This window comes from Heterodontus francisci, chromosome 30 (genome assembly GCF_036365525.1).
Source record: "Heterodontus francisci isolate sHetFra1 chromosome 30, sHetFra1.hap1, whole genome shotgun sequence".
NCBI classification, from domain to species: domain Eukaryota; kingdom Metazoa; phylum Chordata; class Chondrichthyes; order Heterodontiformes; family Heterodontidae; genus Heterodontus; species Heterodontus francisci.
Window position 1 is genome coordinate 61,042,855 of NC_090400.1, and position 26,728 is coordinate 61,069,582.

Consider the following 26,728-nt stretch of genomic DNA (forward strand, 5'->3'; position numbering starts at 1 on the left):
TGTCCCTCAGAACTTTTTCCAATAATTTGCCCAATACTGAGGTTAGGCTGATGCACCTGTAATTATCGATCTCTCTTCCACCTTTTTTAAACAACAGTACAACGTTAGCAGTCCTCCGGCACCATGCTTGTACCCAGAGGGGATTAGAAAATGATAGTCAGAGCCTCTAATATTTCCCCCCTAACTGAGCTCGGGGTGCATTTCATCTTGGCCTGGTAAATTATCCACTTTCAAAGATGCTAAACCCATTTAATATTTCATCTCTAATGATGTGAAATACTGGATGGTATAAACACTTCTCCTTAACTACAATATCTGCATTGTCTCTCTCTTTTGTCAAGACAGATCACAGAATCACAGAATAATACAGTGCAGAAGAGGCCCTTCGGCCTATCAAGTCTGCACCGATGCGTTGAAAAACCTGTCCTGTCTACCTAATCCCATTTGCCAGCACTTGGCCCACAGCCTTGAATGTTATGACGTGCCAAGTGCTCATCCAGGTACTTCTTAAAGGATGTGAGGCAACCTGCCTCTACCACCCTCCCAGGCAGGGCATTCCAGACCGTCACCACCCTCTGGGTAAAAAAGTTCTTCCTCAAGTCCCCCTTAAACCTCCTGCCCCTCACCTTAAACTTATGACCCCTCGTAACTGACCCTTCAACTAAGGGGAACAGCTGCTCCCTATCCACCCTGTCCATGCCCCTCATAATCTTGTACACCTCGATCAGGTCACCCCTCAGTCTTCTCTGCTCCAGCGAAAACAACCCAAGCCTATCCAACCTTTCTTCATAGCTTAAATGTTCCATCCCAGGCAACATCCGGGTGAATCATCTCTGCACCCCCTCCAATGCAATCACATCCTTCCTATAATGTGGCAACAAGAATTGCACACAGTACTCCAGCTGTGGCCTTACCAAAGTTCTGTCAACTCCAACATGACCTCCCTACTTTTGTAATCTATGCCTCGATTGATAAAGGCAAGTGTCCCATATGCCTTTTTCACCACCCTATTAACCTGCCCTTCTGCCTTCAGAGATCTATGGACAAACACGCCAAGGTCCCTTTGTTCCTTGGAACTTCCCAGTGTCAGGCCATTCATTGAATACTTCCGTGTCACATTACTCCTTCCAAAGTGTATCACCTCACACTTTTCAGCGTTAAATTCCATCTGCCACTTTTCTGCCCATTTGACCATCCCGTCTATATCTTCCTGTAACCTAAGACACTCCACCTCACTGTTAACCACTCGGCCAATCTTTGTGTCATCCGCAAACTTACTGATCCTACCCCCCACATAGTCATCTATGTCGTTTATATAAATGACAAACAATAGGGGACCCAGCACAGATCCCTGTGGTACGCCACTGGACACTGGCTTCCAGTCACTAAAACAGCCGTCTGTCATCACTCTCTGTCTCCTACAGCTAAGCCAATTTTGAATCCACCTCATCAAGTTACCCTGTATCCCATGTGCATTTGCTTTCTTGATAAGTCTCCCATGTGGGACCTTGTCAAAGGCTTTGCTGAAATCCATGTAAACTACATCAACTGCACTACCCTCATCTACACACTTGGTCACATGCTCAAAAAATTCAATCAAATTTGTTAGGCATGACCTCCCTCTGACAAAGCCATGCTGACTATTCCTAATCAAATTTTGCCTCTCCAAGTGGAGATAGATTCTCTCCTTCAGAACTTTCTCCAATAATTTCCCTACCACTGACGTGAGACTCACTGGTCTATAGTTCCCTGGCTTATCTCTACAACCTTTCTTAAATAGTGGGACCACATTAGCTGTTCTCCAGTCCTCTGGCACCTCCCCCATGGCCAGAGAGGAATTAAAAATTAGGGTCAGAGCCCCTGCAATCTCCACTCTCGCCTCCCACAGCATCCTGGGACACAAATCATCCGGACCTGGAGATTTGTCCACTTTTAAGCCTGCCAAAAACTCCAATACCTTGTCACTCCCTATGACAATTTGCTCAAGAACCTCACAGTCTCTCTCTCTAAGTTCCATAGCTACATCCTCATTCTCTTGGGTGAAGACAGATGTGAAGTATTCATTCAACACCCTACCAATGTCCTCTGGCTCCACCCACAGATTTCCCCCTTGGTCCCTAATGGGTCCTACTCTTTCCCTGGTTATCCTCTTCCCATTGATATACTTATAGAATATCTTGGGATTTTCCCTACTTTCACCAGCCAGAGCTTTCTCATATCCCCTCTTTGCTCTCCTAATTGCTTTCTTAAGGTCCATCCTACACTTTCTGTACTCCACTAATGCTTCCATTGATTTGCTCTCCTTGTATTTGCTAAAAGCCTCTCTTTTCCTTCTCATCATACCCTGAATGTTTCTGGTCATCCATGGTTCTCTGGGCTTGTTGCTCCTACCTATTACCCTAGAGGGAACATGTTGGGCCTGTACCCTCCCCATTTCCTTTTTGAATGCCCCCACTGATCTTCTGTAGATTTCCCGACAAGTAACTCTTTCCAGTCTACCTTGGCCAGATCCTACCTTATTTTACTAAAATTCGCTCTCCCACAATCCAAAACCTTTTTTTGCAACTTGTCTATTTCTTTCTCCATAACAAGCTTAAATTATACCATGTTATGGTCACTATCACCAAAATGCCCCCTCACCAACACATCAACCACCTGTCTGGCTTCATTCCCCAGAATTAGGTCCAGCACTGCACCCTCCCTTGTTGGATCCTCTACATATTGAGCTAAAAAGTTCTCCTGTATACATTTTAAGAACTCCACTCCATCTAAGCCCGTAACATGATGACTATCCCAATTAATGTTGGGAAAGTAGAAATTACCTAATATAATTGCCCTATTATTTTTACACACCTCTGTGAATTGCGCACATATTTGCTCCTCAATTTCCCGCTGACTATCTGGGGGTCTATAATAAACACCTAGCAATGTGGCTGTCCCTTTTTTATTCCTAAAATCTACCCATAAAGCTTCATTTGATGCCCCCTCCAAGATATCGTCTCTCCTTAATGCAGTAACTGACTCGTTAACTAATATTGCAATGCCCCCTCCTCTTTTACCCCCTCCTCTGTCTCGCCTGAAGATTCTGTATCCCGGGATATTGAGCTGCCAATCCTGCCCCTCCCTCAACCTTGTCTCCGTGATGGCTACTATATCTCAATTCCACGTGTCAATCATTGCCCTTAACTCATCCGTTTTACCTGTAATACCCCTGGCATTAAAGTAGAGGCCATCCATCCTGGTCTTACTCCCTTGAAGCTTACTTCCGCTGTATTCCCTCTGACTTGTTTGCTTTCCTGTGCTTAGCTGTGTCCCTATTCTGCTAGGAGTCTGCGTCCCTTCCCCCTGCCAAATTAGTTTAAACTCCTCCCAACAGCACTAGCAAACGCGCCAGCAAGGATGTTAGTCCCCCTCTGGTTCAGATGTAGACTGTCCCGCTTGTACAGGTCCCACCTTCCCCAGAAACGGTCCCAGTGGTCCAGGAATCTAAAACCCTCCCTCCTGCACCAACTCTTAAGCCACGAATTCATCTGTGATATTCTCCTATATCTATACTCGCTAGCACGTGGCACTGGGAGTAATCCAGAGATTACAACCAGAGAGGTCCTGCTATTTAGTCTACTGCCTAACTCCCTAAATTCTTGATGCAAGACCTCATCCCTCTTTCTACCTATGTCATTGGTACCAACATGTACCATGACCTCTGCCTTATCACCCTCCCCCTTCAGGATGCCCTGCAGCCGTTCAGTGACATCCCGGACCCTGGCACCAGGGAGGCAACACACTATCCTGGAGTCACGTTGATGGCCACAGTAGCGCCTATCTGTTCCCCTGAATATAGAATCCCCTATTACTGTTGCTTTTCCTCTCTTTCCCCCTTCCTGTGCAGAATGGCTGCTTGCGTTGCCAGAAGCTTGGCTCTGTCCGTACTCCCTGGAGGAACCAGCCTCATCAGCCTCCAAAATGGAATACCGATTTGCAAGACGCAAAGTATTTATTAAGAACAATGCCCATCTCTAGCACCTTCACTTGCAAGTTACCTTTTTGGTTTCTAATCGGCCCAACTCTTTCCTTTGTTATCATTTTGCTCTTTATGTATTTATAAAACATCATTGGGTTTTCCTTGATTTTACTTGCCAATATATTTGTCTCCCATTTGGGTTCCTAATTTACTTTTTAATCTTACCTCTGCACTTTCTATACACCTCTGGACTTTCTGCAATATTGAACTTTTGGCATCTGACATGAGCTTTTTTTGACTTATCCTAATCTATAAATTCTTTGACATTCGGAGGGTTTTGATTTGGGAGTCTCACCATTTTTCTTTATGGGAATCCTCTCTATCTCCTCCTTGAATGCCTCCCACTGCTCAGTCACTCATTGACCTTCAAGTAGCTGGTTCTGCTCCACTTTTGCCAAATCACATCTCTGCTTAGTAAAATTAGCCTTTCCCCAATTTAAAATTTTACTCTAGGTCTATCTTTACTCTTTTCCATCACTACTCTAAATCGAACTGAATTATGATCACTATCACTAAAATGCTCACCCCTTCCACCTGCCCAGCTTCGTTTCCTAAACCATGTCCAGAGCTGCCCCTTCTCTTGCTGGACTTGCTTAAGTACTGACTTGAAAACATTCTCCTGAATGCATTTTAAGAATTCTGCACTCTTTATACCTTTTACACTGAACTTAAGCCAGTTAATATTAGGGTAGTTGAAATCTCCCACTATTACTGCCCTATTGTTTTTGCACTTCTCAGATTTGCTCTTCTATCTCCTTCTGACTCTTTGGGGTCTTTAGTACACTCCCAGCAGTGTGATTGCCCCTTCATTGTTCCTCAGTTCAACCCATATGGCCTCATTTGATGATCCTTCTAAAATATCATCCTTCCTCACAGATATAAATGTTTCTTTCACGAAAATTGTGACCTCCCTCCCCTTTTTCTTATCCGCCTCTCTATCCTGGCTGAAAACTCTCTACCCAGGAATGTTGTGTTGCCATTCCTGCACTCCTTTTGGTCATGTTACAGTAATGACTATGATCGTGTCCATCTGTGCATTCAGCCTATCTGCCTCATTCCCTGGACTCCTTGCTTTGAAGTATATACCATTAATCACTGAACAGCTCCTTTGTCTACTTTCTAGCATTTGTTTGCTCTGCCCTCCATAATCGCTTACTAATTTCCTGCCTTTCATTTCCAGCTTTGCTTCTGTACCTTTTGAAGCTACACTTAGGTTCCCATCCTCCACCATGCTATTTTAAACCCTCCCCAACACCACTAGCAATAGGAAATAAACTTGCATGGCACCGGGGATCAACCGCGGGACTGGGACTGACTGGATAGCTCCATGGAAAGCCAGCATAGACTCGATGGGCCGAATAGTCTCCTTCTGTGCCATAAATTACTCTTGACTTTGAGGCCCTACTTTTCAGTTTCTTTCCTGCCTCCCTAGAATCTACCTACAGAACCTTATTCCTCTTTCTAACTGTCATTCGTGCTGATCTGGGCCACGACCTCTGGCTGTTCAACGTCTCCCTTCAGAATGCTCTGCAGCTGCTCAGTGACAGAGAGATGATGGAGTAGTGGTAGTGTCACTGGACTAGTGATCCAGAGGCCCAGGCTACTGCCCTGGGGACACTGGTTCCAATCCCACCTCGGCAACTGGTGGAATTTAAATTACATTAATAAAATTCTGGACTTGAAAGCTAGTCTCAGTAATGGTACCATTAAATTATCATCGATTGTTGTAGAAACCCATTTGGTTCCCTCATGTCCTTTCGGGAAGGAAATCTGCCATTCTTACCTGGTCTGGCCTACATGTGACTCCAGACCCACAGCAGTGTGCTTGACTCTTAACTGCCCTCAGCAATGACCTAGCAAGTTACTCAGTTGTCAAAGGCAATTAGGGACGGGCAACAAATGCTGGCCTTGCCAGCGATGCCCACATCCCATGAAAGAATAAAAAAAAATCCTTGATCATGACACCTGTGAGGCAACATACCATGCTGGAGTCAGGTCTGTGGCACCAGAAGCGCCTGCCTGTTCCCTTTGCTATTGGATCCCCTATGATTATTGCTTTTCTGACCGACCTCCTCCCTCCAAACAGCCATCATGCCATGTACTTGTCTCTGGCTGTACTACCCAGAGGAAGCATCACTCTCACCAGTATTCACTCAATACTGGTTGTAGCGCGAGATATACCAAGGGACTCCTGCACTATCTACTGGTCCTTCCTGTCTATCTGACAGTCACCTATTCCCCCTCCTGCACACTTTTAAGCTGTGTGGTGACCACCTCCAGAAACGTGCTATCCATGTAGCTCTCAGTTTTGTGGATGCACTGTGGGGATGCCAGCTGTTGCTTAAGTTCCGAAACCTGGAGCTTGAACTCCTCCAGCTAAAGTTACCAAAAATAAACTTAAGACTCATTACTTGATCTAGTTTCAGTTGCAGGTATTTGCCTGTAGCTTACACCCGCTACTCCTCCTTGTGATGGGAAGCCTTCCTCCTCCTTGTTCACTGTGATTGCACTTTCTCAAATTGTTTTCTGCTCTCTGCCGAGTTTGCTGCCACCACTCTGAGGGCCCTGGCTGATTCATACCTTCCCCAATCGGGGGTTTCATACCCAATCCCCACCCCAGTTTAGACCAGCTATCATCTGAAGAGGGCAGAAGCTTTCAGTGTCTCTTGGAATAATGTGGGATATTGCATCACCCAGTGGAAAATCCTTTTGGAACAATTGGCACACGCTGTGCACTGAAGGCAGTAGGCCAGGCTGTGGATAATCCAGGGGTTGTTTCTGTTTCAGGGGACCAGCTTCTTTGACAGCCTTCTGCACAAGCTGCAGATTACGTACCAGTTTAAACTGGAGGACTACATGGATGGGATGGCCATACGCAGCAAGCCGCTTCGCAAAGTGGTGAGTACTGGTGAGCGGGTTGTACTCTGAGCACAGTTTGATTTAAGCCTGCTTTGCTGTTGATAGTGGGCGGCAGAGAACCTGATTCTATATTTTAGGTGGCAACCAGTATTCTTTATAAACAGAAGTTTGCTTTTAACTGGAAGAAGTGATTCGGTGAAGCCGTATTGTGTAACAGGTCCTGGAAGCAGTGTAAAATTTAGACACAAATGGATCCCAGTGTTAAAACATTTGCCCTGGTTATCACGTGCATCTCCATATGTCTGAGTGTTTCTCGGGTCTGATTGTTTCCTCATTCCTGGGTATCATCAGGTTTTAATCTGTTATACCTCCGGGATAGCCTGCAGGAGGCTGGGATCGGTAGTCAGGTGAAAGCTTGCTCTTGAGACAGGAAAGAGCCTTGTACACCTCCCCCCTCCCAAGCCATTGCCTATTTCTGATCCTGAACAGATTATTATTTGTTGCTTGTTTCAGTTTCGCTATTCATTTTGTTCAATTGCCCTCTGTTAGTTGACTTTCTTAAAAAGAAAATCTTTTAAAAAAACAGTTGAGGTACCTTGGAAAAAATATTCTTGTTTCTCCTGAGTATGTTTTTTTCTGAAGAGGGTTTGGATCCTGCTGTTTGTTCCCATTCAGGTCGTGCTTGTACCTCGGTGCAAAAGATAAGGCTGAAGCATTTGCAACAATCTTCAGCCAGAAGTGCCGAGTTGACGATCCATCTCGGCCCCCTCCTGAAGTCCCCAGCATCACAGCTGCCAGTCTTCAGCCAATTCGATTCACTCCATGTGATATCAAGAAACGACTGAAGGCACTGGATACTGCAAAAGCTATGGGCCCTGACAATATTCCGGCAATAGTACTAAAGACCTGTGCTCCAGAACTTGCTGCGCCCCTAGCCAAGCTGTTCCAGTACAGCTACAACACTGGCATCTACCCTGCAATGTGGAAAATTGCCCAGGTATGTCCTGTACACAAAAAGCAGGACAAATCCAACCCAACCAATTACCGCGCCATCAGTCTACTCTCAATCATCAGCATAGTGACGGAAGGGGTCGTCGACAATGCGATCAAGCGACACTGGCTCAGCAATAACCTGCTCAGTGACACTCAGTTTGGGTTCCACCAGGCCTCTCAGCTCCTGACCTCATTACAGCCTTGGTTCAAACATGGACAAAAGAGCTGAACTCAAGAGGTGAGGTGAGAGTGACTGCCCTTGACATCAAGGCAGCATTTGACCGAGTATGGCATCAAGGAGCCCGAGCAAAACTGAGGTCAATGGGAATCGGGGAAAACCCTCCGCTGGCTGGACTCATACCTACCGCAAAGGAAGATGGTTGTGGTTGTTGGAGGTCAATCATCTGAGCTCCAGGACATCACTGCAGGAGTTCCTCAGGGTAGTGTCCTAGGCCCAACCATCTTCAGCTGCTTCATCAATGACCTTCCTTCAATCATAAGGTCAGAAGTGGGGATGTTTGCTGATAATTGCACAATGTTCAGCACCATTCGTGACTCCTCAGATACTGAAGCAGTCTGTGTGGAAATGCAGCAAGACTTGGACAATATCCAGGCTTGGGCTGATAAGTGGCAAGTAGCATTCGTGCCACACAAGTGCCAGGCAATGACCATCTCCAACAAGAGAGAATCTAACCATCTCCCCTTGACATTCAATGGCATTACCATCGCTGAATCCCCCACTTCCAACATCCTAGGGGCTACCATTGACCAGAAACTGAACTGGAGTAGCCATATAAATACCATGGCTACAAGAGCAGGTCCGAGGCTAGGAATCCTGAGGCGAGTAACTCACCTCCTGACTCGCCAAAGCCTGTCCACCATCTACAAGGCACAAGTCAGGAGTGTGATGAAATACTTTCCACTTGCCTGGATGGGTGCAGCTCCAACAATACTCTAGAAGCTCGACACCATCCAGGACAAAGCAGCCTGCTTGATTGGCACCCTATCTACAAACATTCACTCCCTCCACCACCGACACACAGTGGCAGCAATGTGTACCATCTACAAGATGCACTGCAGCAATGCACCAAGGCTCCTTAGACAGCACCTTCCAAACCCGCGACCTCTACCAACTAGAAGGACAAGGGCAGCAAATGCATGGGAACACCACCATCTGCAACTTCCCCTCCAAGTCACACACCATCCTGACTTGGAACTATATCGCCATTCCTTCACTCTAACAGGGTCAAAATACTGGAACTCCCTTCTGTGGGTGTACCTACCCCACATGGACTGCAGCGGTTCACGAAGGCAGCTCACCACCACCTTCTTGAGGGCAATTAGTGATGGGCAATAAATGCTGGCAGAGCCAGTGACGCCCACATCCCATCAATGAATAAAAAAAAGGGTGATTGAGAGGGAAGGTGTGCTGCTGTCTGACTAGTTAATCATTCCTGTTTGTGTTATTCCTTCTCGCTTTAACTTCCGCGCACCCTTCCTCTCCCCCCCACCCCCCCTATTCAGAATTCTGGAGTCAGAACACAAAGCCTATGTACCTTGTGCTGGAGGCCTGCTACCCGACCAGAACCCGACAGGACCCGACGAAATGTTGGGTTTGGGTCGGGTCGGGCCCATCTTCAGAATACTGCTTTCGGGCTCAGCTTGGGTCGGGTCAGGTCGAGTTGGGCCGGACACACACGGTATGTGCTGTGCTGGAAGTATTGAAATTAAAAAAACTTACCTGAGCTGGGAGTCTGGGACGAAACAGTCTGCGCAGTGCGCGATGATGTCAGTATGATGTCATTGCGCGTGTGCTGCAGCTTCGTGGAGCTTCCCAGTCAGAAGGCAAGTAAAGGTATGGTTGGGTTGAGTTGGGGTGGTGTTGGGTTGGGCCCGGGGCAAAATCGGAGCGACTTGGGCCGGGCTGGGCTCGGGTCTGCTGTGGTTCGGTTGGGTTCGGGTTGGGTTCTTTATTCCCGACCTGAGCAGGCTTCTACCTTGTGCTGTGCATCAATGCCCCAGTTTACTGCAACATTCCACTGCTGGCCCAAACTAACGACAGACTCTGGGGTGCAGGGGTTTCATGATATTTCTACCTCCAGTCATCTCTTAATGTTGCAATTTGTTGATTACAGGCAACAGGGCTTTCACCCAACAGGAAAGGTCAATGCTAATTGAAGGTAGAGATCTCATCAGCCACTCCATTCAGGAGCTCAATCAGTGCTCCAATAAAATTACAGTAATGTGTACTCAGTGTCTCAACACCCACCACCGCTACTGTCCCGTCACCCACTCACTGTCCCAACACACTGTACTGTCCCCATCGGGCATGTTCAATGCCCCATCCTGGCGTGCACTGTATCATCATATCTCACATCAGGCCAGTGCACTGTATTTAAGACAGAAAATGCTGGAAATACTCAGATTAGGCAGTATTTGTGGAGAGAGAAACAAAGTTAACATTTCAGGTCAATGACCTTTCCATCAGAACAGCAATGTACTGTACTGTACCCATGAGCACTAATTGCTCCCGTGCATCTTACAATCCCACTGCACGCACACCTGGTCAATGCTGTGTACTGTATGACTCCGCAACTGCCTTGATGCACACTGGTGCATCCACGGTGATGTGTTCAATACTCCTCTGCAGATTATGTACTGATGCAATAACGGTGTTGTTGGTTATTGTTTAATTTTAGGTGAAGTATGCACTGATCAGCGCTCAGCGATGTATGATCTGTCAGGGAGACATTGCCCGCTACAGGGAGCAAGCCAACGACACCACAAACTATGGCAAGGCTCGCAGGTGCAGTATTACTTCCAGTTAACAAAAGAGACAGATGCAGAACAAAACTGCCGTCTCATATTCTGTTTGTTGATGCTTTATTTTTCTTCCTGCTTCAGGTCTCTTGACCTCTTTGTCCCAGGCTGTGGTTTAAACCTTTTGCCCAAGGAAGGTGGTGTTTAGTTTAATCTTCTCCCCTCCTTTTATTTCCCATTTTCTTTATGGTTACAGAAAGGTGGCTCCCACAAGACCTAGTGCCAACAAGCTTTGCTTCTGTCCTTACTTCCAAATAGTCACTGTGATTGTCAAATAAGTTGATGATTTTTACAGCTTGCCTGGAGGTCCATCGGAACAGGAGAAGGCCATTCAGCCTCTCAAACCTGCTATCAAGGAGCAGAGGCGATTCAGCCCCTTGAGCCCATTCTACCTTTCAACTGGATCACAGTTGACTTGTACCTCAAATCTATTTTATGCAGCTTTGATTTGTATCCCATGGTACTCTTACCCAACATCTCAATCTTGAAAATTTCAATTGACCCAGCACAGCGCACGTTCATTAACCCCTATCAACATAGCGTAAAATAACGCTTACTCACATTTTATATCGTGCCTTTAATGTAGAAAAATGTCCCAGAGTGTTTCATAGGAACGTAATCAGACAAAAATATTAACACGCGAGTCCAAGAAGGAGATATTAGGAGGGTTGAGGTGGGTTTTAAAGGATACCTTGGGTGAGACCCCTGATCTGTCAGGGAGTTGGAGATGCTTAGGGAGAGAATTCCAGAACTTGGGACCCAGGCAGCTGAATGTACAACCGCCCGTGATGTGGTGAAGGGAGGAAAGATGCACACAAGAAACACAAAATCAGAGGAGGAAGAATTCATTGGGTTAGGAGGTGGCTGGGGGGGTGGGGCAGTAAGACTGGATGCAGTTAGTGATTGGCGAGGGGAGGTTATGGAAGGATTTAAACACAAGGATGCAAATTTTAAATTTGAGGTGTTGAGGGACCGGGAGCCAGGGTAGGTCAGTGAACACAGGGTTAATGGGTTGGGGGACTTGGTGAGGGATAGGATATGGGCTGCAGAGTTTTAGATGAGCTGAAGTTTATGGAGAATTATGAATGAAAGGATGGCCAAGAGACTGTAGGAATGTTCTAGACTGTAGGTGCCAAAGGCTTGGATGAGGTGTTTCAGTGGCAGGGAATGTTAAGTGAAATAGGTGATGTTTGTGATGGAGAGGGTATGGGATTAAAATAGGATACTGCGGTTATGAACAGTCTGGCTCAGCCTGTGACAGTGGCTGTGGAGGGGTAGGAGTCTGTGGCAAGGGTATACAGTTTGTGCAAAAATTGAGTTCTTCCCAATGTTTTGCTGGTGAAATTGCAGCTCATTTGAGATGGGATGTTGGATAAGCAGTCTGGCAACACAGGCAGTGAAGAGATTGAGAAGTGTGGTGAAGAAGTAGAGCTGGGTGTCATTAGTGAACATGTTTAATTTGACTCCATGGCTATGGATGATGCCATCAATGGGCAACATGTTAATGTGGAGGAGGCCAATGATAGATCTCTGGGCTACTCTTAAGCAGTAAGAAAGCAAACAAGATCTTGGGGTCTTAACCGAAGTTAGAGCAGAAGTCCCAGGGAATGATGATGAGTCTGTAGAAAGCTCTGGGCTGGGCCCACTTGAATGATGTACAGCTTTACACGTGTTGCTGTAGTGAGCAACTAAACTGATATCTTGGGTTAGTCACCTGATCTGTCAGGAGAGGCTACGCCAGCTGAATGTTTACACAGGAGGAAAGACAGCTTATGGGAGATCAGGCTGGCATTTGCAAGATTCTCAGTTTTTAGTACTGAGCCTTCAGAAGTTATTTAACTCCTACTCTCTCCTCCACAGTTGGTACTTGAAAGCTCAACAAATTGCACCGAAAAATGGACGCCCTTACAACCAGCTTGCTATTCTGGCCATCTATACGGTGAGGTCCTCAGCTTGTCGAGCATTGAACTTTTTACCCAATAGTACAGATTGCGCACATTGTAACTTGATTTGTTAACCCATTTGTTGAACCGTATCCAAAATGTTTTAACTATGTCTGTTCACAGTGCTTTATCATGTCTCTCAAACATCTCAGTGCTTTGTGTACAGTGAATAATTTTAAAGTGAAGAGACTACTGTCGTGAAGGAAAAGTGGCAATCGTTTTTAACACAGCAAGATCTTGATAATATCAAGAAGGTCAATGACGAGTTAATCAGTTTTGGTGGCTGGTTGAATGTTGGTCAGGACAGATAGTGACATCAGATATTTATCATCCATCCAAACAGGCAGCTAGGGCTGCGGTTTGATGTCTCATCACTCGAAATGCTGCTCTGTTGGATGTGTCACCTTGGTTAAACCAAGGTCTAGTATGCCCCTCAGGTGGATGTAAAAGATCCCATAGCACTGTTTTGAAGAAGAGCCAGGGGAGTTATGCCTGGTGTCCAAAGAACAGTACAGCACAGGAATAGGCCATTCGGCCCTCCAAGCCTGCGCCGATCTTGATGCCTGCCTAAACTAAAACCTTCTGCACTTCCGGGGTCCGTATCCCTCTATTCCCATCCTATTCATGTATTTGTCAAGATGCCTCTTAAACGTCTCTATGGTACCTGCTTCCACCACCTCCCCCGGCAACAAGTTCCAGGCACTCACCACCCTCTGTGTAAAGAACTTGCCTCGCACATCCCCTCTAAACTTTGCCCCTCTCACCTTAAACCTGTGTCCTGGACAATATTTATCCCACAATCAACATCACAAAAAAAACCCGATTCTCTGGTCATTATCACATTACTGTTTGTGGGAGCTTGCTGTGGGAAAATTGGCTGCTGTGTTTCCTACATTACAACAGTGACTACACTTCAAAAGTACTTCATTGACTGTAAAGCACTTTGAGACATCTGATGTTCATGAAAGGTGCAAGGGAAATGGAAATGCTGTCTGACCATGAGTGGATTCACAGCTGAGCAAAGATGGTGAATATAGAAAATGTCCCATAGGACATCAGTTGAGGAGGTAGACATAGGAACATAGGAAATAGGAGTAGGCCATTCGCCCCCTTGAGCCTGCTCCGCCATTCAACTAGATCATGGCTGATCTACCTCAATGCCACTTTCCCACAGTATGTCTATATCCCTTGTTATCTTTAATATCTAGAAAGTTTTCTTTCATGCTAAGACAATGCAGCACTCCTTCTGTACTGCACTGAAGTGCCAGTTTGGATTGTGTGCCCAACTACGAGAATGGGACTTGAGCCCACAACTTTCTTGCTCGTGGGACAGTTGCTACCAACTGAGCATCTTGCAGTTTTTTCACAATCTGTATTCTGTATCTGTCCTCCCCTAGTTCTGGCTTCACTGTTCTGCAATAGTCGAGTTGGATACCAAGCTCTGTAGACATGGGGCCTGTAGTTAGTTCAGTACTGCATTGACCAGCAGGTGGCAATGTGACTCCATTTCTGTGGTGGTGGTGTAGTGAGGCCTGAGTGGCCCATTGTACTGAAAGAGCTGGTTTTGAATTGCTGCCGTTTTGAAATGTGTATGTTCAGTTCACTATCAGTTGACTTGATATGTATAACATCGGAGAAATGTTTGAGTCTCTTTCCAAAGGTGTTGTCTGTACAATTTCTCCCTTCCTCTCTTGAAGGTGCTGACTCTTGCTAAGGTACAGTTCCAGGGGTGTTGGCAGCCTTCTGGTGCCCTGTCTAGGTGAGCGTAGACAGTGAGTGTTGGCATGCTTCCTGACCATGAGTGGATTCACAGCTGAGCAAAGATGGTGAATATAGAAAATGTCCCATAGGACATCAGTTGAGGAGATGGACATAGGAACATAGGAAATAGGAGTAGGCCATTCGGCCCTTCAAGCCTGCTCCGCCATTCAACTAGATCACGGCTGATCTACCTCAATGTCACTTTCCTGCATTATGTCCATATCCCTTGTTATCTTTAATATCTAGAAATATATCGATTTCTGTCTTGAATATACTCAATGACTGAGTCTCCACATCCCTCTGGGGTGGAGAATTCCAAAGATTCACCACCCTCTGAGTGAAGAAATTCCTCCTCATCTCTGTTCTGAATGGCCTGCCTCTTATTCTGAGACTGTGTCACCTGGTTCTAGACCCCCTCAGTCAGGGGAAACATCCTTCCTGCATCTACCCTGTCGAGCCCTGTAAGAATTTTGTATGCTTCAATGAGATCGCCTCTCATTCTTCTAAATGCTATAGAGCAGTGATGAGAGTTGGACTGTATAAACACAGCATTTGGCTAAGGACAAAAGTTAAACACGAGAATGCTGAACATCATCAGAACTCTCCAGCTGAACCTCAGTCCTGCTGATTGACAGCTGGTCACATGTTAAGCTGTGAAAAGGACAGGCACTCTGACTGATGGAATTGTTTCTTTTACTCAGGGTTTCTGTGCACTGTATCAGTGGGTACTGTGAAGTTACAAAGCTTATCTTGTGTTCCCTTTAACTTTCATATAACTCCAGTTGTTGATGGCAACTGATCTAGGTGCACTGATTTTGGATTTATCCTCCACTGGATAACAGCACCCGAGCACAACCCTTTCTAATCTTCAAGAACTCATAAAATGTAAATAGAACAAGCAAGTCAGTAGCCTAGGTTTATTTAGCCACATCACTTCCTCATGTTTGAATTCCAGCCCCCTTGAAATAAAGATCAACATTTCTTTGGCCTTTTTGATTGCTTTCTGTACCTCTGTGTTAGCTTTTAATGATTTGTGTATGTGGACACCCAAATCCCTTTGCTGCTGAACAGCACCGAGTTTCTCGCCAGGAAGAAATTATTCTGTTTTATCTTTCTCTGATCCAAAGTGGATGTCTTCATACTTGTTCACGTTAAACTCCATCTACTCTTCAGTTTTTCCACTCACTTAGTCTATCAATGACCCTCTGTGGCTTCTTCCTCCCATCTGCATTACTTACTGCCCTTCTAAACTTAGTGTCGTCAGCAAACTTGGATATACGGCTCTCTATTCTTAGCCATTTGATAAACATTGTGGAATGCTGAAGCCCCAATATATAAGAGATAGCAGGAGTAGACCATGCGGCTGGTCGAGCCTGCTCTGCCAATCTGTACAATCGTGGCTAATGTTCGGCTTCAACTCCACTTTCCTGTCCACTCCCCAATACCTTGATTCCCTGAGAGACCAAAAATCTTCCATCTCAGCCTTACATACATTCAACAATGGAGTATCCACAACTCTCTGGGGTAGCCAATTCCAAAGATTCACAACCCTTTGAGTGAAGAAATTTCTCCTCATCTCAGTCCTAAATGATCGGCCCCTTATCCTGAGACTGTGTCCCTGTGTTCTAGGTTCCCCAGTCAAAGGAAACAATGTGTCTACCCTGTCTAACCCCCTCAGAACCTTTCTGAATTCTGATGAAGAGTCACTGACCTGAAACGTTAACTCAGTTTCTCTCTTCACAGATGCTGCCTGACCTGCTGAGTATTTCCAGCATTTCTTGTTTTTATCCCCTCAGAACCTTGTATGTTTCAATGAGATCACCTCTCATCCTTATAAATTCCAGAGAATACAGGCTCAATTTACTCAGCTTCTGATCATAGGACAACCCTTTCGTCCCAGGGACCAATCAAGGGAACCGTCGCTTTATTGCCTCCAATGCAAGTCTATCATTCCTTAAATATGGAGACCAAAACTGCACACCGTGCTCCAGGTGTGGTCTTTCCAAAGCCCTTTACAATTGTAGCAAGATCTCTTTATTCTTGTACTCCAATCCCCTTGCAATAAAGGCCAACATGCTATTTGTCTTTCTAATTGTTTGATGTACCTGCATACTAACTTTTTGTACAAGTGCATCCAAGTCTCTCTCAACATCACCATTTGCAAGTTTTATGCCTTTTAAAAAAAAATTATGCTATTCTTCCAAAGCAATACCACACTTCCCCATATTATACTCCATCTGCCACCTTGTTGTCCACTCAATTAACCTGTCTATATTTCTTTGCATGAATAAAGATTGTAAATAGCTGAGGCGCCAGCACTGATCCCTGTGGCACTCCACTAGTTACAGTCTGCCAACTTGACAATGCCCCGTTTTATCGCTGCTCTTTGCTTCCTGTCAGTTAACCAATCCTCCATCTATGCTAACATATTACTCCCAACTCCATGAGTCTTTATCTTCTGTATTGACCCTCTGTGTGGCATTTTATCAAATGCCTTTTGGAAATCCAAGTATACTACATCTACTGGTTTCCCATTATCAACCCTACTAGTTACATCCTCAAAACTAATAAATTTGTCAAACGCTATTTCCCTTTTGTAAAACGGTGTTGACTTTGTCTGATCATACTATGATTGTCTAGTGCATTGTTAAGACTTCCTTCATAGATTCCAGCACTTTCCTGCAAACTGATGTCAGGTTAATTGGCCTGTAGTTAGTTCCCTTTTTCTCTCTCTCTCCTTTCTTGAATAGTGGTGTTACATTTGCTAATTTCCAGTCAGCTGGGACTGTTCTAGAATCTAGGGAATTTTGGAAAATCATAGCCAGCGCATCCACTATCTTTGAAGCTACTCCTTTTAGAATCATAGGATGTTGGTCATCAGGTCCAGGGGATTTGTCTGATTTTAGTCCCTTAAGTTTCTTCAGTCCTTTTTCTCTGGTATCAATTACTTTAGTTTTCTCACTCTTACTAGCCTCTAGGTTACCCTCTATTTCTGGTATGTAACTTGTGTCTTCTACTGTGAAGGCAGACATAAAATATTTGTTCAATGTTTCTGCCATTTCCTCATTTCCCATGATTTCTCTTGTCTCTGCCTCTAAGGGACCAACGTTTACTTTAGCTATTCTCCTTTTTAATCTGCTTTTATATTCCTGGCTATTTTACTCTCATATGCTACTTTTCCCCTTTTTATTAACTTTTTGGTGACCCTTTGCTGGATTCTAAAATATTTCCAATCCTCAGACTTATTACTATTCTTTGCAACATTATAAGCCTCTTGTTTTAATCTAATACTATCCTTAACCTCCTTAGTAAGTCACGGATGGATCTTTCTTGCTGAGTTTTTGTTATTTAATTAGAATTAGAACATTACAGCGCAGTACAGGCCCTTCGGCCCTCGATGTTGCGCCGACCTGTGAAACCATCTGACCTACACTATTCCATTTTCATCCATATGTCTATCCAATGACCACTTAAATGCCCTTAAAGTTGGCGAGTCCACTACTGCTGCAGGCAGGGCGTTCCACGCCCCTACTACTCTCTGAGTAAAGAAACTACCTCTGACATCTGTCCTATATCTATCACCCCTCAACTTAAAGCTATGTCCCCTCGTGTTTGCCATCACCATCCGAGGAAAAAGACTCTCACTATCCACCCTATCTAACCCTCTGATTATCTTATATGTCTCTATTAAGTCACCTCTCCTCCTCCTTCTCTCCAACGAAAACAACTTCAAGTCCCTCAGCCTTTCCTCGTAAGACCTTCCCTCCATACCAGGCAACATCCTAGTAAATCTCCTCTGCACCCTTTCCAAAGCTTCCACATCCTTCCTATAATGCGGTGACCAGAACTGCACGCAATACTCCAGGTGCGGTCTCACCAGAGTTTTGTACAGCTGCAGCATGACCTCGTGGCTCCGAAACTCTATCCCCCTACTAATAAAAGCTAACACATCATATGCCTTCTAACAGCCCTATTAACCTGGGTAGCAACCTTCAGGGATTTATGCACCTGGACACCAAGATCTCTCTGTTCATCTACACTACCAAGAATCTTCCCATTAGCCCAGTACTCTGCATTCCTGTTACTCCTTCCAAAGTGAATCACCTCGCACTTTTCTGCATTAAACTCCATTTGCCATCTCTCAGCCCAGCTCTGCAGCCTATCTATGTCCCTCTGTACCCTACAACATCCTTCGGCACTATCCACAACTCCACCGACCTTAGTGTCATCCGCAAATTTACTAACCCACCCTTCTACACCCTCTTCCGGGTCATTTATAAAAATGACAAACAGCAGTGGCTCCAAAACAGATCCTTGCGGTACACCACTAGTAACTAAACTCCAGGATGAACATTTGCCATCAACCACCACCCTCTGTCTTCTTTCAGCTAGCCAATTTCTGATCCAAAGCTCTAAATCACCTTCAACCCCATACTTCCGTTTTTTCTGCAATAGCCTACCGTGGGGAACCTTATCAAACGCCTTACTGAAATCCATATACACCACATCCACTGCTTTACCCTCATCCACCTGTTTGGTCACCTTCTCGAAAAACTCAATAAGGTTTGTGAGGCACGACCTACCCATCACAAAACCGTGCTGACTATCGCTAATGAACTTATTCTTCTCAAGATGATTATAAATCCTGTCTCTTATAACCTTTTCCAACATTTTACCCACAACTGAAGTAAGGCTCACAGGTCTATAATTACCAGGGCTGTTCTTCTTGAACAAGGGGACAACATTTGCTATCCTCCAGTCTTCCGGCACTATTCCTGTCGACAATGATGACATAAAGATCAAGGACAAAGACTCTGCAATCTCCTCCCTAGCTTCCCAGAGAATCCTAGGATAAATCCCATCTGGCCCAGGGGACTTATCTATTTTCACACTTTCCAAAATTGATAACACCTCCTCCTTGTGAACCTTAATCCCATCTAGCCTAGTAGCCTGAATCTCAGTATTCTCCTCGACAACATTTTCTTTCTCTACTGTAAATACTGACGCAAAATATTCATTTAACGCTTCCCCTATCTCCTCTGATTCCACACACAACTTCCCACTACTATCCTTGATTGGCCCTAATCTAACTCTTGTCATTCTTTTATTCCTGATATACCTATAGAAAGCCTTAGGGTTTTCCCTGATCCTATCCGCCAATGACTTCTCGTGTCCTCTCCTTGCTCCTCTTAGCTCTCCCTTTAGATCCTTCCTGGCTAGCTTGTAACTCTCAAGCGCCCTAACTGAGCCTTCACGTCTCATCCTAACATAAGCCGCCTTCTTCCTCTTGACAAGCGCTTCAACTTCTTTAGTAAACCACGGCTCCCTCACTCGACAACTTCCTCCCTGCCTCACAGGTACATACTTATCAAGGACACGCAGTAGCTGCTCCTTGAATAAGCTCCACATTTCGATTGTTCCCATCCCCTGCAGTTTCCTTCCCCATCCTACGCATCCTAAATCTTGCCTAATCGCATCATAATTTCCTTTCCCCCAGCTATAATTTTGCCCTGCGGTATATACCTGTCCCTGCCCATCGCTAAGGTAAACCTAACCGAATTGTGATCACTATCACCAAAGTGCTCACCTACATCTAAATCTATCACCTGGCCGGGTTCATTACCCAGTACCAAATCCAATGTGGCATCGCCCCTGGTTGGCCTGCTACATACTGTGTCAGAAAACCCTCCTGCACACACTGGACAAAAACTGACCCATCTAAAGTACTCGAACTATAGTATTTGCAGTCGATATTTGGAAAGTTAAAGTCCCCCATAACAACTACCCTGTTACTCTCGCCCCTGTCGAGAATCATCTTCGCTATCCTTTCCTCTACATCTCTGGAACTATTTGGAGGTCTATAAAAGACTCCCAACAGGGTGACCTCACCTCTCCTGTTTCTAACCTCGGCCCATACTACCTCAGTAGACGAGTCCTCAAACGTCCTTTCTGTCGCTGTAATACTCTCCTTGATTAACAATGCCACACCCCCCCCTTTTTTACCATCTTCTCTGTTCTTACTGAAGCATCTAAATCCCGGAACCTGCAACATCCATTCCTGCCCCTGCTCTACCCATGTCTCCGAAATGGACACTACATCGAGATCCCAGGTACCAACCCATGCTGCAAGCTCACCCACCTTATTCCGGATGCTCCTGGCGTTGAAGTAGACACACTTTAAACCAGGTTCTTGCTTGCCAGTGCCCTCTTGCGTCCTTGTAACCTTATCCCTGACCTCACTAATGGAATGTATTTTTGTTGAACATTTTGAATTGTTTCTTTAAAGGTTTTCCACTGTTTATTTACTGCCTTGCCTTTTAGTCTGTTACCCAATCTATCTTAGCCAGTTCTTCCCTCATACCTAGGTAATTGGCTTTGTTTAAGTTTAAAACTCGTGTTTGACTGAAGTATGTCGCTTTCAGAGATCCCTGGGCGACACCATTGGTCAAATCCCGCCAATCAGAGAACAAAGCTGCTATCCCTATGCCCCATCTCCTACCTCCCAAACAGTTACCATGTCACAAAGTCACTTCCAATTACATCCAGTTCCATTTTTGTTAGCAGCCTTTTATGTGGAACTGTATCAAATGCCTTCTGGAAGTCCATGTAGTCAGTAACCACCAGAGCAGCCCACCTGCCCAATCCATGCTCACCCTGCCTGTTAGGTGGTGCCACACTGGCTGTTGATGATCCCAGCTCCTGGGGAAGGGAAATAACAGCTTTGCTTGAGTAGATGTTGGAACCTGGGAGCCTCCGACAGAAAGGCAGTATATCTTGAATTTATTTTGAAGAATTTCCTTAAACAAAAATAAAAGTGAAGTTGAAATTAAAAATAAGAGGCAGGCCATGCAGAAATGTTAACTTTTGTATTTAAAAATCTCATGTTTGTTGCACAGGATTAATATTGTAATTCACCTTCCACTGGGTAAGTATTTTAAAGTAATAAGTGTTGGGGTTTGTGTGTGCATTGCAGAAATGTGGCTGGCCAGTGGGCACTGGAAATTCCCAGGACTTGTCAGCAATCTGAGGGTTAATGGTCCAGAGTATTTGAAGTGTACCCAAGAGAGTGGGTTGGTATGCAGATATCTCATTGTTACCAAGTGGTGTCATCTGTGCAACCACCGTGGGAGAGTTTAAAGCAGCAAGATTCATACTGTGAAGCTACAACTGTGGGCCAGAGTTTACATTTTCTCATATAGTCACATTTACAATGCATTTTGCCAGTTCTTGTCTGAGTGGTGAAACAGGGCACTTGACAGCAGTGAGATAACTTTTCCATCTCTTTCTGTTTCCTCTCATCCCCCTGGGGTTACAGTGCATGCTTTTTGTCAAATGAGCATGGAGCAGTTTTAGTGCTGAAGTGTGGAGGAATCTTTTTTTTTGCTTGTGGTCCCTCTCAGCGGAAGGAGGCAGCATGGAGAGCGTGGCTCCTTAAAGGAATGGAAGATGTTATTGCTTAATTACTGATTCAGGTGTTTCTTTGTTCTGGATTGAAGCTGATGTTTTAGCCAGTTACTGTAAGCTCTGTGTGTTTAATCCTAGTTTGGTTGTCAGAAAGTGGGTGACATTCTCTGGAGTGTTACTTGGGGAGGGTCACCAACAGTCCAATCCCAATTTCATGCTGTGAATCCATTGTGAACTAGGACTAAGTTTGAACGCATGGTCAAGGGATGGAAGGACAGAGCTCGAACACACTAGCTCCAAGCTCTCCTGAAACACGGCCTTTCCCCTGCACCGAATACTGCAGATGAGTTTGGGAACTGGTTCTCATCCATGCTCTGGGCTGTTTTCTTTCTCCATGAGAGAGAGAAAACTGACTGACCCTGACTGTTCGTCTCTGTCCTGTGAACTGACTCCTGAATAGTTATTTAGTAATCTAAGCCTTGTATATTTGCCCTCTCAACTGCACTTGCAGCAAAGTTACACTCAACCTTGGACGGATCTGTAAGGTGGGGGGTGGAAGACCTGATAAACAGGAGCAATGTTGGCAGTATGTACTTCACAGCTGGTCAATAGTGTTGCCTAGTTATTGGATGCTGCCACTTTCTCTCACTCAGTAGTTTAGACAATTAATGGGTTCATTGCTGACTCACTTAGGCTGTTCACTGCTTCTTTCTTTGTCTGATGCTTGTCTATTTGTGTCTTTGTATTTCTCTCCCATTTTTCTTTTTTCTCCTACTCCCATGCTGATTCTCCTCTCCCTCCAGCTCCCGACTCTCTCCACCCTCCCGCCTGCCCACTTCTTCTCTCCCACACCTCCCGCTTCTCCCCTGCCCAGCCCCTCTGCCTCTCTCAGCTCCCCTGCCTCCCCCTGCCTCTGTCTGCTCCCCTGCCGCCCCAGACTCTCACTTTGCCACTCCCAGAACCACTTTTCTCTGTCTCCACGCCTGTGGAATCTGGCTTGGGCTCCAGGTTAGGATTGGTGCAGTGGGAGAGGGAGCTAAATCAGGGGCACAATGGGACATAACACTTGCCTTCTGTTGATGTTGTGGAGCAGTTGGTTCATTATACCTTTCTAGGATTCGATCTGTTCTGAGTGGAAGAGAAGAGAGTAGTTTGGGTTGGTATTGTCTTGGATCTGTCAGGATCTTTAGGTTTAGACCTGTACATTGTTAAAGAAGGGAAGGGGGCTTGTGTCAATTTGCAGAGTAAAGCTGCTTTTACATGGGTGCAGCTTTTAATTTGGAATCCAGGATGCAATTTTTAATTTGGAATCAAGGACACTGGGACCTGAGCGTCTGTGGCCGGAATAAGTTCTCAGGCCTTCTGGAATCCAAATGAAAATGGTGTTGATATAAAAGCAAGTCAAAGCTTCTCTCATGCTGCTCCAGTGATTTGCCTAAAATCCAATCTAAGGAGATTGCCACTCGCCCGTGGCATCAGCATGACAGATTTCTATCCCCCACGTGGCTACATCTGAGGGAGGTTGACTGGTTTGGGCTGTCTATGTTGTAGGCATGTTCCCACTGGGAGCTGGGTGGAGACTGCACTGTGTTCACTTCCTTCGCATTCTGGGTTCATGCTGTACCACCTGGTCTCTGCAGACTCATTTTCAGCCTCAGAGAAATCTGAATTGCATCGGTTTCTGTGTACTCTTCAAATAAAAGAAAGCTGAGTGATCGCCACATCATTGGGGTTGCGCTGTTGTATCCAGCAGTGTGAGGCAGCGGAATTACAATCCCTCTGAATCATCCCAAGTTAATGACCCAGTTGTTTGACATGACTCCAACCCTTTCACACCCCCATGTCTGGTGACTATGTGAAGTCTTTCTCTTGACTTGTGTTGTTGAATTTCTTATTTAGGGGAAAACATCTGCCTGTTCCTTATAAAAGATGTAGTGAAGGAGAGCAAGGAGTTTTCCCAGTGACCTAGCCAACAATCCATCCTCAGCTGACATTGCTAGAAACAAATTAACTGGCCTTTCCTCTCACTGCTATTTGTGGAATCTTGCTGTATACAAAATGGCCGTGGTGTTTCCTTACATAAGTCACTGCATTTCAAAGTAATTCATTGGATGTGAAGTACTCGTATGATGTTATTAAGAGATTTGCTAAGCCTGTAACAATGGTGTATCTTCAAGTTAATCAGAATTCTAAGCTGCTGCTTTTGAGACTGGATCTTTACTGTGATGCCTCAGCTTAACCTTTGTCAAGTTTTTGAACCAGTGCTGATTCTTTATGCCACTAGATGTCACTGATTCATGAGAAATGTAATGTAGGATGTTTTTAAAGTGTTGATGAGCTGTCATTGTCATCCCCAAGGTATTACTGACTGATTAGATTTCGCATTTAAAACGGGGTAAGGAATTCAGTCTCCTGGCACTTAACACTGTAAGCGTGGGTTTGTGTTGAGTTGATGCCAGGATATTGCAAGAATTGGAAGCAGTTTTGTGCATTTATATATCTTTTATAAGGATTATAATCTCTTTGGAATTTGGTTTTATTGCCCTCACTTCAAGTGAGGTGTGTGGAGCTCCACATCCAGTTGATGTGGACTGTTGCTGCGATCCAAGGTGTGTGAAGCCTTGGCTTTTTTTTGTATTTGCAGCAAACTAACATTTCTCTCATCATTAAACAGCAGTTGTCACTTTTGTTTCCCGTGCACCCGTGCTGATGAGGGCATTCTAATGCTGAGTGCTTACACACCTCACAGAATAACCAGGGGCCTTGTCAGGGGTGTGGGAGGGCTGCTTTGTTTTATTTGTGTTGGGTCTGATAAATCTGAGCTCTGTTCCTCAGAGGGGTAAGCCAGCCAGGGGAAAAATATCCAGCGGTTTTATGAAACTCAGATAATTTATGACTAATAGACTTCTGTGAAAATGAAACAATTGTGGGAATGCTCAGTAATTGGGTTCAGCTGAGCTGTGTCTGTGTTTTAAACTGGTTTCATCTTTGCTCCTTTTTTTTTGTTTGTCTTTTAACAGAGGCGGAAGCTGGATGCTGTATACTATTACATGCGGAGTCTGGCTGCCAGTAATCCCATTCTTACAGCTAGGGAGAGCTTGATGAGCCTCTTCGAAGAAACTAAGAGGAAGGTCAGTCTATCACTCAGTGCAGAGAGCAAGCTGGCAGAGTTTTTTTTGTGTGTGTGCGTGGGAGGGGGAGAGCAAGTGGACGAGTTTGGCTTTTGCTAATGTTTACTTAGTCATAAACAGACCTTGGTGGCAGTGCTGGAAGGCTCTGTGAGATCTCTGTGACTTGTCGAGATCAGAAAAACAAGTCGGATGGGCCGTGTGAAAATGACCATTCATGCCTTTTGCACTACTGTGATGGCAAGCTTGGCAAATGAACAACTGGGATCAAAGCCTCACTCCTCTCTCAGAAAATAAACAGAATAAACTGTACTTGAGCGCATTGGAGAGGTTTGAAAGGCTGCACTTACTGCAGGTCACATCGAAGGATTACACAGGGATATGTTGCATATTTTTTTAAAATGTAGTTTCATGAAAACTTCTTAAAACAGAACCATATCAAAAGGATGAAATCCAGAACTCGGCTGAATACACAGCTGGATATTCAGTCCCTGGTGAGATGATTAACACTTTCACAGTTAGTTGAAGGGGGTGAGAGGAGACTCATGTGGAGCATTAACACCAACATTGGCCTGTAGGGCTGAGTGGCCTGTTTGTGCTGTAAGACCTATGTAATTCAGTGTTGATCATCCTCTGCAACTATCACACTGCATACATGAGTTCCTTCTGATGTGTAATATTTACAGAGTTGAATTATATAAACACTGAACTAGCATATTTTGTGGAATAGAAAAAGACAAGATGTTTCATCCCTTTTGGACAAAATCAATCCCACCAGTCCACCTCCATCAAATATTCCCAGGACAGGTACACCACATGGTTAGATACAGAGTAAAGCTCCCTCTACACTGTCCCCATCAAACACTCCCAGGACAGGTACAGCACATGGTTCGATACAGAGTAAAGCTCCCTCTACACTGTCCCATCAAACACTCCCAGGACAGGTACAGCACGGGATAGATACAGAGTAAAACTCCCACTACACTGTCCCCATCAAACGCTCCCAGGACAGGTACAGCACAAGGTTAGATACAGAGTAAAGCTCCCTCTACACTGTCCACATCAGTGCCTCTTCCTCAAAGTCAAACCAGCATCTTTTTTTGACAGTTAGTCCTGAGGATAATTTTGAACCTGGTTAGAGATTACCCTGAACTTATTCCATGTCTGATCCTTACCATCTTTAGACACATGGGAGATTTATCCCATAAATGTGAGTTGAACATGAACCACATAGCAGAAAATTCAATATTAAACCATTGCACCATTCAGTCTACAGTAGAAAGCTGCCAGGCTCCAAATATTAGATTATGAGGAGAAATTGCATAAACTTGCCTTGTAATCCCTGGAAGTTTAAGACGTGATATGATATTTTTAGGATTTTGCAAGGAATTGATAGGGCAAATAGAAACTTTTGCAGCTTTTGGTAGCATCTAAGACAAGGAGACATCACCTTAAGTTCAACCAGGTCATTCAGGAGAGGAGTTAGAAGGGTGGTAAATGTAAGAACACTCTCCTACCAAAGGCAGTAAGTGCTAGCTCGATTAATAATTAAAAATTTTGATGGACAGACTTTTGCTAGACGAGGGTGTAAAAGGGTATGGAGCCAAGGTGGGTAGATGGAGTTGAGATACAGATCAGCTGCAATCTAATTTAATGATGGACCAGGTTCAAAGGTCTGAATGGCCTCTTCCTGTTCCTATGTTCCTTGCTGGTTTGTAAGAAACCTTTCATTAATTTTGGGTTTGAATGACCCTTTATTAGCATTTTTACAGGGAGTTGAGCTGGAAACTGAGCACGTC

General features: G+C 44.9%; 1 protein-coding gene across 1 annotated transcript in view; it reads left to right on the plus strand.

Moving 5' to 3' along the window:
* smg6 (SMG6 nonsense mediated mRNA decay factor) overlaps positions 1–26,728 on the plus strand; it is a 451,841-nt gene that overhangs the window by 10,148 nt on the left and 414,965 nt on the right. The window contains 4 exon segments of the mRNA XM_068010820.1: positions 6,809–6,919; positions 10,573–10,679; positions 12,554–12,632; positions 24,822–24,932. Of these exon segments, the coding sequence (XP_067866921.1) occupies positions 6,809–6,919; positions 10,573–10,679; positions 12,554–12,632; positions 24,822–24,932 (408 nt within the window).